Source organism: Cnephaeus nilssonii, assembly GCF_951640355.1.
Source record: "Cnephaeus nilssonii genome assembly, chromosome: 13".
Taxonomy (NCBI): Eukaryota; Metazoa; Chordata; class Mammalia; order Chiroptera; family Vespertilionidae; genus Cnephaeus; species Cnephaeus nilssonii.
This window is the reverse complement of record NC_137084.1, coordinates 67,536,749-67,552,975: the sequence shown is the minus strand read 5'-3', so window position 1 is coordinate 67,552,975 and position 16,227 is coordinate 67,536,749. Positions and strand designations below refer to the sequence as shown.

Below are 16,227 nucleotides of genomic sequence, written 5' to 3'. Positions count from 1 at the left end.
TTGGCTCAGTGGATAGAGCATCAGCCTGCAGACTGAAGGGTCCCAGGTTCGATTCCGGTCAAGGGCATGTACCTTGGGTGCGGGCACATCCCCAGTAGGCAGTGTGCAGGAGGCAGCTGATAGATGAAAACATCTCTTTCATCGATGTTTCTAACTCTCTATCCCTCTCCCTTCACCCCTGTAAAAAATCAATAAAATATATTTTTAAAAAAAGAATTACTGGGCTGCATAAAATGTTAATGTCAGTGAGGCTGCTGTTGCCCAAAAACTTATTTGGATTTCTTTATTTATTCAATTTTTGTTTATTTATTGATTGATTAATTCATTCTTTTTTTTCTTTTTTTTAAAATATATTTTATTGATTTTTCACAGAGAGAAAGGGAGAGGGATAGAGAGCTAGAAACATCGATGAGAGAGATACATCGACCAGCTGCCTCCTGCACACCCCCCACCGGGGATGTGCCCGCAACCAATGTACATGCCCTTGACCGGAATCGAACCTGGGACCTTTCAATCCGCAGACCGACGCTCCATGCACTGAGCCAAACCGGTTTCGGCTTTTTTTTCTTTTTTTCCTTTTTTTTTTTTTTTCTTTTTTTTAATTCTCACCCGAGGATGCTTTTCCAATTTTTAGAGAGAGTGGAAGGGAGAGGAAAAGACAGAGAGAAATATCAGTGTGAGAAAAACACATCGATTTGTTGCCTCCTGCATGATCCCCAACCAGGGCCCAGGCCGGGGAAGAGCCTGCAACCGAGGTATGTGCCCTTGACCGGAATTGAACCCAGAACCCCTCAGTCTGCAGGCCGATGCTCTATCCTCTGAGTAAAACCAGCTAGGGGCATTCATTTTTTTTTTTCTTAAAAAATTTTTAGTGTTGACATTATTGCAGGAATTCCCCTACCCACCCCCTTGCCCACTTCCACCCTCCCCCACCTACACGTTTCTTGGCCTTTACCAAAATATTATGTGTCCATGGGGTATGCATATATGTTCTTTTATGAAATTGTGAATTCCCACTTGATAAGCAATATGATGAGTTGGGACCTGAATTGTCATCTTGACCAGTTTCTTCCTTCTCTGCACCTGCATTTCTTTCTTTCTTTTTTCAGAGTAGTTTAATATATTTTTATTTATTTATTTATTTTATACAACTCCACTTCTTAATGAGGAGGGGTAAACCCCCTCTATAATAGTGAAATGAGGATTAAAAGAGAGAATTAGCATTGATGCAGCTAATACCTCAAGAAGTCAATAAATGCTAATGCTATTTTTTTGATAAAAATAAGAAGGCAGTCTGGGTGTGGTCTAGCATTTTGCGTGGGTCTTGGACTTCATCCCTTATGAAATACCTTTTTTTTTTGGTATAAACATTAATTGGGGTGCTGACTGGGAGGCTGTTCTTTCAAATAGGCACTGTCCTTTCAAAGGCAACCTACAAATTTGTGTTTTCTGTTTCTGTGACTGTCAGGGTATTAGACTTTTTCAAGTCTGCGGTAACTTAAAAGGAATGCAAAATGCCCAGAGGAGTGAAGGTCATTTCAGAGCAAGTTCCCTCACAGGTTTGTCTTTGTCCAGAATTACCTGGAGAAGTTCTACCAACTACCCAAGGACATCTATCAGTCTGAAAGGAAGAGAAGTGCCAGTGTGATTGTTGAAAAGCTTAAAGAAATGCAGCGATTCTTCGGGTTGGCTGTGACAGGGAAGCCCAACGCGGAAACTCTGGAGATGATGCAAAAGCCTCGCTGTGGAGTGCCCGACAGTGGTGAATTTATGTTGACTCCAGGATACCCCAGGTGGAAACACACTGACCTGACCTACAGGTGCTATTCCATGCATTCTGTTTTTATTGAGCATGTATAATGTGGCAGGCATTGTTCTAGGCGTGAGATATACCAGAGACAAGCAAATAATTATCGCTGCCCTTGTAGAGTTTAGATGCTAATGAATGAGTATGAAAGGGTAAAGATCTCTTCATTCCAAAGCCTGTCATTTTTTACTGCCTTCTATAATAATCTAAAGAAGACTACGTCAATGTCAATGTCTAAGAACTCACTTTAGGATCCAGAAAAAGGCTTAATTCATTGCTGGAGAGAAACTGGCCCCACCTTCCATTCATCTTATGATAGTAATAATCCTACCTAATAATAGACAAATATGCAAATTGACTGTACCTTCGCTATGCCCACGATTGGCCAGGAGGCGTGGGGGGGCGGGACTCGGGGTGGCCAGGATGGCTCGAGCTCAGCGTCTGCGCCATGACTGTGCTGCGGCACAGAAGGGGCCTCTGGGGCAGTGAGCTCACGTCCCACCGCAGACCATCAAAAGCCGGGGAGCTGGGTGCCTGTCTGCTCAGGCACCAGTGGACAGATACCCAGCTCCCCTGCGATCGAAAGCAAAAGCGTGGGAGCTGGGTGCCTGTCCGCTCAGGCGGAGGTGTCTGAAAGGCCTGGTGCACCAGCAGACAGGCACCCAGCTCCCCCGTGATCGAAAGCGAAAGCATGTAGGGGACCCTACACGTGCATGATTCAATCATGCACTGGGCCTCTAGTAATAATAATAATAATACTCAATATTTGTTCAATGCTACTATTTTCCAAGTAGTGAATTTAATGCTTTATATGTATTTAGCCTCCCACAACAACCCTATGACATGGGTACTATTTTATTATCCTCATTTTATAAATAAAGAAACTAAATTTAAAAAACATGTAATAACATGTGCAGAACCCATATCTGTCTTCAACCCTGAGTCCTGTACTCCCTCCTTACACCGTCTCCAGTAGTAGCCCATCTTGTATGTAATTCACTCTAAAATGGAGAAACTCAAGCTATTAGAGTGCTGTTCTAAATGATGAGCCCTCACACATCTTCTCATTTTGAAGGATTATCAACTACACCCCACAATTGTCAGAGGCCGATGTGGAAGCAGCTATTAAGAAAGCCTTTCAAGTCTGGAGTGACGTATCACCCCTGAGCTTCACCATGGTCTCGCAGGGAGAAGCAGACATCAACATTGCTTTTGTCCAAGGAGGTGGGCTCGAAGCAGTCATGCCCAATTTTGCTTTCTCTGGCTGAAGTGAGACTTGGCAACATCCTAACACAAATTGTTTTATTTCAGCTCATGGTGACAACTCTCCATTTGATGGGCCCGATGGAATCCTTGCCCATGCCTTCCAGCCAGGCCAAGGGATTGGAGGAGATGCTCATTTTGATGCAGAAGAAACATGGACCAAAACCTCTGAAAGTACGTTAACCAAAGTCAGGTCAACATGTGGCTTCTGAATAAACATTTCCCCTTGAAAATACACATCACACACCACACGCGCACACACACACACACACACACACACACACACACACACATCCAAGTTATTATAACACTTCAAACTCACACAAACTGACCATTTAAAAATTTTGCTATCTCAAGATACTAAGTCAATTTAGGTTTTAAAAAAATCTTGAAGCTAATTACTGATCATTTCCTAGGGCAGAAATCAGAAAGCTACAGACCATAGGCCCTGTTTATGGAAACTCAGTTTTGATGGGACAGGGCCACACTTGTTGGCCCATGTGTCATCTGTGGCTGTTTTCCTGCTGCCAGGGCAGAGCTGAGTAGCTGCCACAGAGACCGCATGGCTCACGAAGCCTAAAACACTCACTACCTGGGCCTTTACCGAAACAGTTCTCTGACCACTGCTCTAGGGTATATCTTTCTCTTAGTATTCTGAAATTTAGTGATGTTTGTAAAAGGTCCTGTTTTTGGAAACCCAGAAATATTTGGGTTCATTCAGAAAACCATTCTACTTAGAAAAGACCAGGCATCTTCTTTTTCATCTAGTTACTGGGTCTTCACCGAGCTCCTTTTCAATGGTATGTTCCTACACAGCAGACCGCCCAGTTCAGGAGAAGGCTCAGAATAAAAAGAGTTGGAACTCCTGAAGAGAAGAATTGAGGAGAAGGATAGGTACATCCAGTCCATATGACACTTCACAAGGCCCTGGGGTGACAAACAATATGTCACAGAGCACTTTAAAAAATAATAGAAAGGGAACCTTTTACCTTCGCTCGGGCCTTGTTCCTCCCACCATTTCTTCACCACGTAGGCTGTGAGTGTTTATTCTACCTGAGTCCCTGTGCTAGGAGCCGTGTGTAAGCAAAAATAAATTACAGGCTCAACTACCATGCATTCCTATTGCCCAACCTGCTAGGTCAGATGGTCATTACCTCTCACCGGAATTAAATGGTCCAGGTTCCCACCTGAACTGTTCACCTCCAATCTCTGCTCCCTCTAACTTTTCCCAACACTGCAGCAAAGTTTGTCTTTGAAAAGTCTGTCTGGGACTTGATTAGTCTCTTGCTTAACACTTTCAGTGCTTACTTCCTATGGACCAAATCACGTCCAAATACTTTCACTTGGCATTGAAGGCTCTTGGCGACTTTCCAGCCTCATCTTTCATGGCTTCTCCTCATATTTCACAAGCAGCGGCCACGTTGTGCATTGACTGTTCCTAGATCACACCATGTACTTTCCAACTTCCCTGTACTAGCTTCTGTTGCTCCCTTTTCCTAAAATGCCTTCCCCCACACCCCAAACCCTGCCTTTCAAAATCTCTCTCTTCCCATGCTGTGTCAAATGCCACCCCAGTCTCCTCTTTCAGCGAGAAATGAGGCCTCCTCCTGAGAATGCCTACTGACAGCCTTTCTTTCTCCTCCAACTGCTGTCATTACTCTATGCATTCATCTTTTTTGCGTACATTTCCCCTTCCAGACTGTGCACAGTGATAAATCCCCCAGAGCCTCTGTCACTCAAAGGTGCTCTTTGTAATGCACTTATAAATGCAAAAAATAATAATAATAATAATAATAAAGATATAATGATCAAGAAAGCAAGTCTTGGGACATGGTGGGTATTTTATGAGGCTACTTACCAATAGGAAGTTGAACATTGTGGTAAGAGCACAAGTCTTGCCATCATACCTGGGTTTAACCACAGCTCTACCACTTATTAGTTACAAGACTGATAACAAGATATTCAAAATCTGTGTGCTTCTGTTCCTTACTGTAACAGTATTTTAAAAAATACTTGACAAAAATGTTGTGAGGATGAAATAGTATTACACTTCCTAGCATAAAGGAAGTGCTCCCAGCTCTGATTTACAATGTAGGCATGTGAGAAAATGTACAGTGTGCTGTGAGATGGCACGTGGACTGGCTGGAGGGAGGGGTTCACATTGGAAGCCAAACCCCCAGATGTCTGCTGGAGCCACGTGGAGAGGTCTTGGACTTGGCAAAGGATCTTCGGCTTTGTTTGATTAAAAAAGTATGAGCCTTGGAATTTTTGAGTTTCTAGTTGTGAATGGCTCTATGCTTGTGAAGTTAAAAGTTGAGGGAATGGAGCAATAAGAGACAGGGTTTGTCTCTTTCTGGTGGGGAATTCTGGAAGCTCTTTGGAGAGCTCAGAACCAGGGAAGAGCTGGTGCTGGGCTCGGGGTGAGCAGTGAGTCAGCTCAACATCTGAGGCTACCCACTTCCTGAGGCTATTCCACTGCCTGGCAGGCTTCTAGCTAACTGCCTGTTTCCTGAGACCCTGCTAATGGGCCTGAGAGCTTGGGAGACTGAGAAGTGCACAAGAGGAGAGGGCTTCTGAGGGTCCTGAGACCTGTGAGGGCTCTGCCAACATCTCCCTAAGCCTCAGGGCCACATCCATGAAACATGGGAATCACAATAAAGGCAGGTTTGTTTTATTCTAAAATTGGATGTGAAGCTCACAGTCACTAATCTGAACCCTGATTCCCTCTAATCTTCATTCCTTGAGATTATCTTTCCTCCACCCTTGGGTACACCAAGCCATTCACCACACATGCTTGCATTTCAGATTACAACTTGTTTCTTGTTGCCGCCCACGAATTTGGCCATTCCTTGGGGCTCTCTCACTCTTCTGACCCTGGTGCCCTGATGTATCCCAACTACGCCTTCAGCGAAACCAGCACCTACTCGCTCCCTCAAGATGACATCAATGGCATTCAGGCCATCTATGGTAAGGTCAGCTGAAGAACATTGCAGAACATGGTAAGACCTGGGCATGTCAAGGACGTTCATTGCAGTCCCTGTTTATGGTGGTAGAAGTTGGAGAGCACTTGGGAGTCTATTGGGAGGAGAATGCACAGGTGAAATGTGCTGAATGCATGCCATAGAGCACGTGCAGCAGCGAGAAGCACTGAATTAGATGTACGTGTGGCAACAACAGGGATGGGTCTTTAAAATATTGCACTTCATGGAAAAGAAACAGAATGATACATCATACACAGTACAAATTAAATTGCACAATATATGAATCTATATAAATTAAATATGCACATAGACAAAGAAAGGTATTTTAACATGCTAACAAGAAGATATATATATATACACACACACATACATATATATATATATATATATATATATATATATATATATATATATATAGCTTAAGATTGTTGTTTGTGGGAGAGGGAGGGTGATGTGAATGGAAATGGAGAGAAACATTTTTTAAAGTCATTAGAGGCCTGGTGCATGGAAATTCATGCACTGGAGGGAGGGGTCCCTCACCCCAGCTTGCCCCCTCTCACAGTCCGGAAGCCCTCAGGGGAGGGCGGGGAGGTGACCCTGTGATCAGAGGAAGGCGACACCCCCATCACATCTCTGCTGCTGCCTCATCCAGCCCTGGTTACCTGAGCCTCAGGCGGCCCTGGGGGGCTGGGTAGCCACCATCCGAGGCTTGCCTGTGCCTCAGGCCGGCCCTGGGCGGCTGGGGGGCTGAGGGGACTGGGCGCCACCATCTTTGAGGGCGTGGCAGTCAATTAGCATATTCCCTCCTTATTGGCTGTGGGCGCTGCCATCTTTGTAAGGGCATGACGGCCAATTAGCATGTTCCCTCTTTATTAGATAGGATGACTGAAACTTCAAGGAGGGATATAGAAGCCTTTGGCCCTGTTATAAAAGTACTATCTGGGTAAGACCATTGCATCTCTCCTCCCTCTTGCCCTCCTGCCCCCTAGTGGCTGTGACTAAAAAGTGTTGAAGGAAATGGAATGGAGAGAGTGAATGGAATGAAACTGGGGGGAGCATTCTGTTCTACTGGTGGGATAAAATTACAAAACCAAGCCTTCCAGGGCACCACAACTAGAGAATTTTTATCATCACAGTAGAAGTTTTAGGAATGACAAGACCTACTCTAACTGCCTTCCCTCCCCAACTCCTTTTCCCCTGAGAACACCTGCTTCCTTTGCTCACCAATGTTTTAAATTCTCTTAACTATTAATATAGCCCTTCAATCAACAATGAAAAAAACATACTTAAGTGCAAATAGTTATAGAAAAAAATATTGCTAAAATTTGACTTAGATCTATGCTGTGGGGTAAAAGTCTTGTATCAGTTCCTTTCTGAAGGTGGATTTTGGAGAAGTGGGAATTGGATACTAAGTGACTCAAAAAATGGAGAAAGAGGGAGCAAAAGGGAGGAGAAGGATGTGATTATGATTTTAAGTGGAGCATAGAATTCAAATTTCTTTACTGCAAAATTTAACCTGGAACTGTCTCTGAAAATCATCAGGACTCTTATTTTTAAAAACATTTTAAGAGGGACAAATATACAGCTACATTGATGCCTTGTGTGATAGTCGGGCAGTGTTCCTCTTCGTTTGAAGATGCTTCATCACCCTGAAAAGTGCTGAAATACCAAAAAAAAAAATCACACTGGGCTTTCACTTCAAAAAGCCTTTTATTTTTCAGGACCTTCAGACAACCCTATCCAACCAACAGGACCAAGCACACCCATCACCTGTGACCCCCGCCTGACATTTGATGCTATCACCACACTCCGTGGAGAAATACTCTTCTTTAAAGACAAGTATAAGATTGAACTGTTCCTTCCTTTGGCTTACTTTACTGGAAAAGTTAAAACTATATTTTAATTAAGTCACATATTACATATTATTCAGCTTTCCTTTGAATTCTACACGTATGTGCCTCATTGGAATTTCTAGTGGTTTCTGGGCAACTCGAAACATCCAGGAAAAGAAAACTAAAATATCTATGAACATTCAGGTGTTTGTGGTGATGTAAATAGACATGTGCTCTAGCTACTTGGGAACTCCATAGTTAGGTTTACACAACACCAAAACATTATTCGATTCACCCAAATTCAATCAAGTAAATGGAAATTATCCCTTATCCAAAAGATTGAATTTTTCTATGTCCCATTGTCTATTTTGTGATTATGTAATCACAGGTTAAGAGTACTTATATTGCTTTTGCTGGAACACTCTAAATATTCTCATCATTTTTTATCGGAACAATAGTGAAAGAGACTAAAATAAGACTTGTCAATAAGTGAGGAGGGGACAGTGCAAAAATGTAATCAAATAAGGTCACTCTTATGATCCCCTCTGGAACTGTAAGGTACACGCCAGATGGACAATATTCGTCACTGTGCTAGAAACTTTGCTTTTCTTATATTGTCATATCCTCCCAGCCACTTATGAGGACCAATACTAACCCAAGACTCACAGAAGCTTCCCATGTAGACTACAGTGTGTGTTCTCTCCCTTGTGGTCCATCAGGTACTTCTGGAGAAGGCATCCTCAGCTACGAAGAGTTGAACTCAATTTTATTTCCCTATTCTGGCCATCCCTGCCAACTGGTATACAGGCTGCTTATGAGGATTCTGACAGGGACCTAGTTTTCCTATTTAAAGGTAACTGCCTAGGGTTTCATTTTATTTTAGTTCTGCCTGAAGGGAGGGGAAAAGGATTTTTTTGTGGCCCCTCCCAGGTTCAGAGGAGGTGCGCCAGTGAGAGTGTTATGCTGGCCAGGCTTCGTCTAGAGACCTGGCTTGGTCCCATCTCTGCCACTAACTGCTGTGTACACTTGAGCAGGTTGTATCCCCTTCCAGGCTCAGTTTTCTCATCTACAAAGTGAGAAAAACTTTAGTGTTCCTCCACCCTCAAGTTTCCCCAAGGCTGTAACTTAATTTCTGTGTGGAAGCCATGTAAAATACGACATCCAATTGTGAGATGTCAAGCTGAGAAGTTGGAACTTTTTATTTTTTTCCTCCTGTATGCCCCCTACTGGGGATCGAGCCCACAACCTGAAGCATGTACCCTGACTGGAAATCGAATGATGACCCCCTGGTTCATATTTTGATGCTCAACCACTGAGCCACACCGGCCAGGTGGGAAGTTGGAATTTTTAAATAGGAGCTGGAGTACCACTGAGGTTATTATAGCCCAATGAACTTCACTTTATCACCTTTATTTTTTAAAGACTCGTTGTCCTGTTTTCATTTCTATGATAAATGTATGCAGTGAATAACAAGTGATACACATTATTTTGTAGGAAAGGAAGATTTTTATCTAACATATAACCTGAATCATTTTCAGGCAACCAGTACTGGGCTCTAAGTGGCTATGACATTCAGCAAGGTTATCCCAAGGATATATCAAATTACGGGTTCCCAAGCAATGTTCAAGCAATTGATGCAGCTGTTTCCTACAGGACAAAAACATACTTCTTTGTGAATAACCAATTCTGGAGGTAAGGTCAACTATTGGTTCAACTAGAGATTGAAATCTACATTTATGTCCCCTGTCTACAAACCACTAACAATCAGGCATCTGAAAACTTTAAAAACCTAGGTGGTCTTTGAGCCATTCTTTTTCATACGATGATTGATGTTGCTATATCTTTTTAAAAAATTTTGTTTACTATTGATTTCAAAGAAGGGAGAGGGAGAGAGAGAGATAGAAACATCAATGATGAGAGAGAATCATTGATTGACTTCCTCCCGAACACCCCCTACTGGGGATTGAGCTCACAACGCAGGCATATGCCCTTGACCGGAATTGAACCCAGGACCCTTCAGTCCGCAGGCCGACGTTCTATCCACTGAGCCAACCAGCTAGGGTGAAATTTTTATTTTTTATAAAATTAAAATGCCTGCACAATGGTATTGAAGATTCTATATCATGAGCAAATCTTAATAAAGCACGAGGATGGGCTGCAAAAAGTTAGGTTAACTCTCATTTATGAGTTAAAGTCTAACATTCTTAAGCAAGTGCCATCCAGAAAGCCTACAAAATCTGGTGCCCAAGTTAGACTTAATATTTACATTTATTCAGAGAGAAAGGGAGAGAGAGGCTGACTATGTATCAGTTAACCAAAAGCCTTAGAAAATATAGCTCTTTTTTTTAAAAAATAGCACTGCACCAGTAATCAAAAACCTATTTTAGTAATGATGATACCCATATATTTTATAAATGGGTATAAAGTTTAAAAGTTACTCATTCTTAGTCCCAGTAAAAAGGACATATGCAACTTAAATAAAACCATTATACTTATATACTGTATTGGTCTTAAAACACAGGACTTTTTTTTTCTCATCAGATATGATAACCAAAGACAAGCCATGGAACCAGGTTATCCCAAAAGCATAGCAAGTACTTTTCAAGGAATAGACAGCAGAGTTGATGCAGTTTTCCAGCAGGATTGTAAGTAGAAAAAAAACTAATTTGTTTCAATATTTTAAGTGGCATATTTGCATTTGAATGTTATGGGATAGGAATGGAGTATTTTTAATTGAAAACATCAGAGATCTTACTTCTACAGGCTAATTCAAAACATTATCTTTTTTTTTATAGCCTTCTTCTTTTTCTTCAGTGGACCAAGATATCATGCATTTGATCTTAATGGTCGTGGAGTCACTAGGGTTGACAGAAGCATTCGATGGCTCAATTGTAGATAGAGTTGAAGCAAGATCAAATGTGTTTGTATCCATTTTCTGAATATGAAAGGGAAGTCTAATTTGCATATCCATGGTGTGTCCAATTATACTTTTCTCAATAGTAAATAATGCTGTTTGGTATCACTCTATTCCTTGGACTTGTCTTCTGTGAAAATACGTTTGTGTATTCTGCTGTTTGCGGAGTCTGATTTAGTTCCTTCATATTTCATCTCAGGTTAGTGAACCCATCAGGAGAGAAAGAGGTTAAGACCTCTATGTCACCCAGAAGATAAGCAACTATTTCATTACTTGCTTTATCTGACTTGTAAATGCATATATATTCCTAAATCTCTTTAAACATGTCTTAAGTATACTGCTACATGCAATTTAGCACTGGGCTTTGGTTAGACAGTACCCCTTGCTTCTAATGAAAATGTGGTGCTATTTTCCACTCTTGGAAATAAATATCGTTGATACATGTGGGTTGAATTGTGCCCCCCCCCCCACACACACACACACAAAAAAAAAATACATGTTTAAGTCCAAACCCCAGGTATCTATGAATGTATCTTATTTGGAATTAGCCTTTGCAAATGTAATGAGTTAAGATGAGTTTATACTGGACTAGGTGTCCTTATGAGAAGAAGAGAGACATAAATACAGAGGAGAAAGCCGTGTGAAGATAGAGATGATATTGGAGCAATGCATCTACATGCCAAGAACTGCCAGAATCCACCAGAATCTAGAAAGAGGCAAGGAAGGATCCTCCTTAGAGCCTTCAGAGAGAACATGACCCCGCCCACAACACCTTGATTTTAGACCTCTAGCCTCTAGAACTCTGATAGAATACATTTCTGTTGTTTTAAGCTACCAAGTCTTGGTACTTTGTTATGGTAGCCCTAGGAAGCTTATACAGTATACCTGCACTTAAAGAAATGAATCAACAGAGAATGACAAAGTTGAACCCCCAGAAAGGATTATTGGCATCTTTGGGGGAAGGGTGGCAACAAAAGGTACACTTCATCTCCTGCTTCCTCTCACTCTCTCCTTCTATAGTCCAAGCAAATGGGCTCATTGAAACTGTAGCTCTTTATTTCTGTTTTTCCTGGGCTACTGAGGAGGACACCCTCTAAAGATAATTGGGATTTATTGTAAAAACAATGCTGAACACAAAATTCAATAAATCTCATTAAATTGAGCTTAAATTTGCTAGTGACTCTTTCCAGCTGCACAAGCAGCCAATCCTATTTTAACACCTGTGAGACCATAGTGTCTAGTCTAGACATCAAAATCAGATGTTAGAATGCAATATACTTTATTACATAATAAATATGTGAATTATAAATATATTTATCACCAGCACATCCTATTTTCTTTTTCTATTAAAGTTTTTAAATTTCACAAGTAATTATTATTTAGTACTAGAAGCCCGGTGCACGGATTTGTGCACCGGTGGGGTCCGTCCGCATGGCCTGCGGGGATTGGGCCGAAACCAGCAGTCCAATGCCACCTGCCACTCCTGCCTGCTGCTCCTGCTCATCCTGGCCCTGCTGTGCCTGCCGCCACCACTCAGTAGGCTCACTGCCGCTCCGCTGTGGTCTCAGAGCTGCAGCGGCCAGCCGTGAGCCCTGCGTCTAGTGCCCATCGGTCAGCTGAGCAGTGCTATCGCTGTGGGAGTGCACTGACCACAGAGGGCAGCTCCTGCATTAAGCATCTGCCCCCTGGTGGTCCAGTGTGCGTCATAGCAACTGGTCATTCAGTTGTTTGGTCACTTAGGCTTTTATATATACAGATAATTTAGCACCTTATTCTAATTCAAAAAATATCTATTATATGAATTCAAAATAAATATTTTCAATGACTGACTTGTAACCTACTATAATTTCTCAGACATCCCCCAAGGGGTCCCAAATTAGAGAGGGTACAGGCTGGACTGAGGGTACCCCCTCTCCCCCCGTGCACGAATTTCGTGCACCAGACCACTAGTTTACTATAATTGTCTTCATTTGTTCATTTATTCAACAAGGATAGATCAGTGACCTATGTGTTATAGTGCTATGCTAAGGGAAGTGAAATTGGTATATATAAACAATTCATTTTATCAATGAAGCAAGTACAGAATGACATGTAAGATGTAGGTATTTCACTTTTAACCGTAGATTCAGTTTCAGGCTATCTATCATATTTTCTAACACTTATGTCAGTTAGTACAGACATGAGGTTAGGAGATTCATCTTCTCAGAATATCTGTTAGTCATGATAGATTCTTGGCCCAAACTTCACCTACATATTTTTGAGATAAGAACTGAGTGCATATTATTTCTTTAATCATATTTTATAGTCATAGGAAGTGGATAGAAATATAAAGTATAATAAAGAATTTTTAAAAATTATTCTTTTTTATGTTCTTTTCTTGACAACATATGCTATTTTCTGGCTGTTCCACTGAAATTTTATATGAGTAAAATTTCATAAGAATCTAAGCTTGGAATTTAAATAATAAGATTATTTTTATCTTAGCTTGAGTTTTTTTCAAAAGCAAAACCTAAGACCTTGGTAGAGTTCTTTTATTCAGGACATGGTCCCAGGAAGCAAGACTGAGGTAGCAAGGAGACTAAAACAGACAAGGAACAAAAGCCAACACAAGTGTGTGTTACTGGGTATTTGCTATGAGCAACTGCTAACTGCTATGGGCTCAGGTTCACCCAGACCGCCTGAGAAGCCTACAGAACACCAGTCAGTTATTCAGGTTTCAGTGGAGAGAAGGCTGAAACAGTCATCTTTCTGTTCCCTGACCCATTGCGTGGCTCTAATGCAATGATCTGTCTGGCTCTGTGGCATCTCAGTGCCCTGAGTAGAAACAGAAGAATATCCAGTATGCTCTTCAAGTCGGACTTTGTCAGAAAAGGTGAGTTATACTAACCCGTCCTCTGCCACTGCAACTACAATCAGAGGTGTGCCTCGGGGATGTGACACAAGGCACTAGAGCCATCTCCTCCATCTTTGCTGCTGGGAGATTACAATGATGGGCAATTGGAGGAATCTTCTCTGGTGAAACTTACTAGCCCAAGAAATAAAGACTTGCAGATACACTGTAGAAAAATGGGGCAGAGGCTGCCAGTTGCCTACATTAACACGATTCTCCCCTCTCTTTGCTGCTATAAGACCCCAATTTCGTTTGAAGTAGCAATGCATCCAGCTAAAAGACTACAGTTTGTATCCTTGCTTTCAGCTAGATGTGGCCACATGTTAATTTCTTGCCAAAATGTGAAAGCAGAGTATTGTATGGTCTTCTGGAAAATATGGGAATTTACTTTTCCTGCCTTCCCCTTCCTGCTGCCTGTAAGGAAGACACATTCACTAAAGCTTGAGAAGCCATCTGGACCACGATGAGGTGTTACACTAAGAGTGTGGTGGGTGCAGCAAGATGTTGACTACTTCCCTGATGATGTGGAGTTCTCATACACACCCTGCACCACCAAATCTGAACTCCTTCTATGGGAGAGAAAAATAGTTTTTTTAAATCATCTGCCATTTTGTTTCTCTATTATATTCAACCAAATCTCATTCCAACTAATGCATCACATGAAATGTCTAGAACCCACCTACTTCCAGGCAGTGAAGATCATTGATTGACAATCCCTGCTCATGCACACAGAGCTTCCAGTCAGCTTTCTTGTTTCTCATTCTTTTTTTAAAAATTCTTCTTTTTAAATTTTTAATTATCAATTTTAGAGAAAGAGAGGAAGAGAAGGGTAAAGAAAGTGAGAAGGAAAGAGAGAGAAACATCAATTTGTTGTTCCACTTATTTATGCATTCATTAATTGCTTCTTGTATGTGCCTGCCCAGGAATTGAACCCAAAACCTTGGTGTATCAGGACAACAGACTAACCAACTGAGCTACCTGGCCAGCGCTTGCCTCTTATGCTTAAACAGATTGCACAACACAAGGTCTCTAAACTTTTGGAGAAAAAAAAAAAAACAACTTCTAATGTGAAAAACAGACACCAAAAAAAAAAAAAATTGAAGAAATACAGATAATCCTGGGAGCAAAATAAAATGTTAAAATAAACTAAAACTATGCTTAATATTCCCTTAAAATATGGCCTATTTTACATCCAAATACACTAACAAAATGAAAAAAAAGTAAAAAAAAAAATGATACTCAGAGAACTAGAAAGAGCTCTTGGAAATTAACAATATAGCTGAAGTGAGAAACTCAATAAGTGATCTGGAAAATAAAGTTAATGGAAAATAGTAAAGGATATATTAGAAACACAGAGACTCAATCCAGAGGTCCAACATATATATATTCCTGGAAAAAAAAGATGAAATGAATGGGAAGAAATTATCAAAGAAATAACAGGAAAGTTCCCTCCAATTGAAGTTTTCATAATGAAAGGACCCACTTACTCCCCAGCAATGTTAATGCAAAAAGAACCACATTAGGACACATCATTATGAAATTTCAGAATATCTAAGTAAAGAGATTTCTAAAAGTTTTCAGAAGAAAAAAAGGAAAAATATCAAGAATCAGAATAAAAAGACTGCTCAACCACAACACTGGATTCTAGAAAACAATGGAACAGTACATTCAAAGTTCAAAGGGAAACTTATTTCAGCCTGAAATTCTCTATCCAGACACACTCTCAATCAAATGCAATCATTAAATAATAAAGATTGTAAACATTCATTTTCTCTATACCTTTCTTAGACCCTCCATCCCATCTACTATGGCTGTCAACACATGTATTTGCTCCAACAGGGCCATATTTCCTACAGCTCACTGCAGTATCTGCTCCCTATGGCCTCCCTCCACTCCTACACCTTATCCCTTCCTCTGTGCAATCCAAATCCTACGCATTTTTCAAGACCAATTGCAAGCCCCACCAGCTTAAACGCTCTCAGTCCCTTCTCAAATTTTCAGGAATCTTCACTGTACATTTGCTACTTGCCTCCATTTTGTCTGGCCTTGGTCTCTGTATAGGTCTGAATTCTCCACTAAGATGTGATTTACAATGACAGGCAAATAGTAGGTGCTCAATAAACATTTGATGTTTTCCATAGTTAATTTTATCGATTGTTTCCTAATTCAACTGTCTTTTCATGATACCATGTTGCCAAAGATATTTTAGAGCTTCATTCAAAAAAATTATTTTATAACCTCTCAAGAATTTATGAACAGGAAAACCTCCAAGTTGGCAAGGACAAAAGTAACTTGGAGGCTGACTTCCTATTATATTTAATTCAGTAATGAACAATGGCTTTGTTTACTAAACAATTGCAGATCTTGATTGCAAAATCAATTCAATCTAAGAAAAAAAAAGCATATCATGACACACTTCATGGCAAATGTCCTTTTTTCTGTTATTAATTAAACAATGATACAAGCCAATCCATGCCACGTCTCACTATTATTTTCCAAATTCTGTGCAAACAGAACCAGGCTTCAACTGAAGAGACAGA

The 16,227-nt window shown here is 40.9% G+C and overlaps 1 protein-coding gene across 1 annotated transcript in view; it reads left to right on the top strand.

The window, feature by feature from the left end:
* LOC307110183 (matrix metalloproteinase-27-like) overlaps positions 1 to 16,227 on the top strand; it is a gene marked incomplete at both ends in the record, with an annotated part of 29,676 nt that overhangs the window by 1,698 nt on the left and 11,751 nt on the right. Inside the window, 10 exon segments of the mRNA XM_079789190.1 lie at positions 1,576 to 1,820; positions 2,883 to 3,031; positions 3,119 to 3,244; positions 5,876 to 6,037; positions 7,773 to 7,890; positions 8,603 to 8,736; positions 9,422 to 9,575; positions 10,425 to 10,528; positions 10,679 to 10,746; positions 16,202 to 16,225. Coding sequence (XP_079645316.1) covers positions 1,576 to 1,820; positions 2,883 to 3,031; positions 3,119 to 3,244; positions 5,876 to 6,037; positions 7,773 to 7,890; positions 8,603 to 8,736; positions 9,422 to 9,575; positions 10,425 to 10,528; positions 10,679 to 10,746; positions 16,202 to 16,225 — 1,284 coding nt within the window.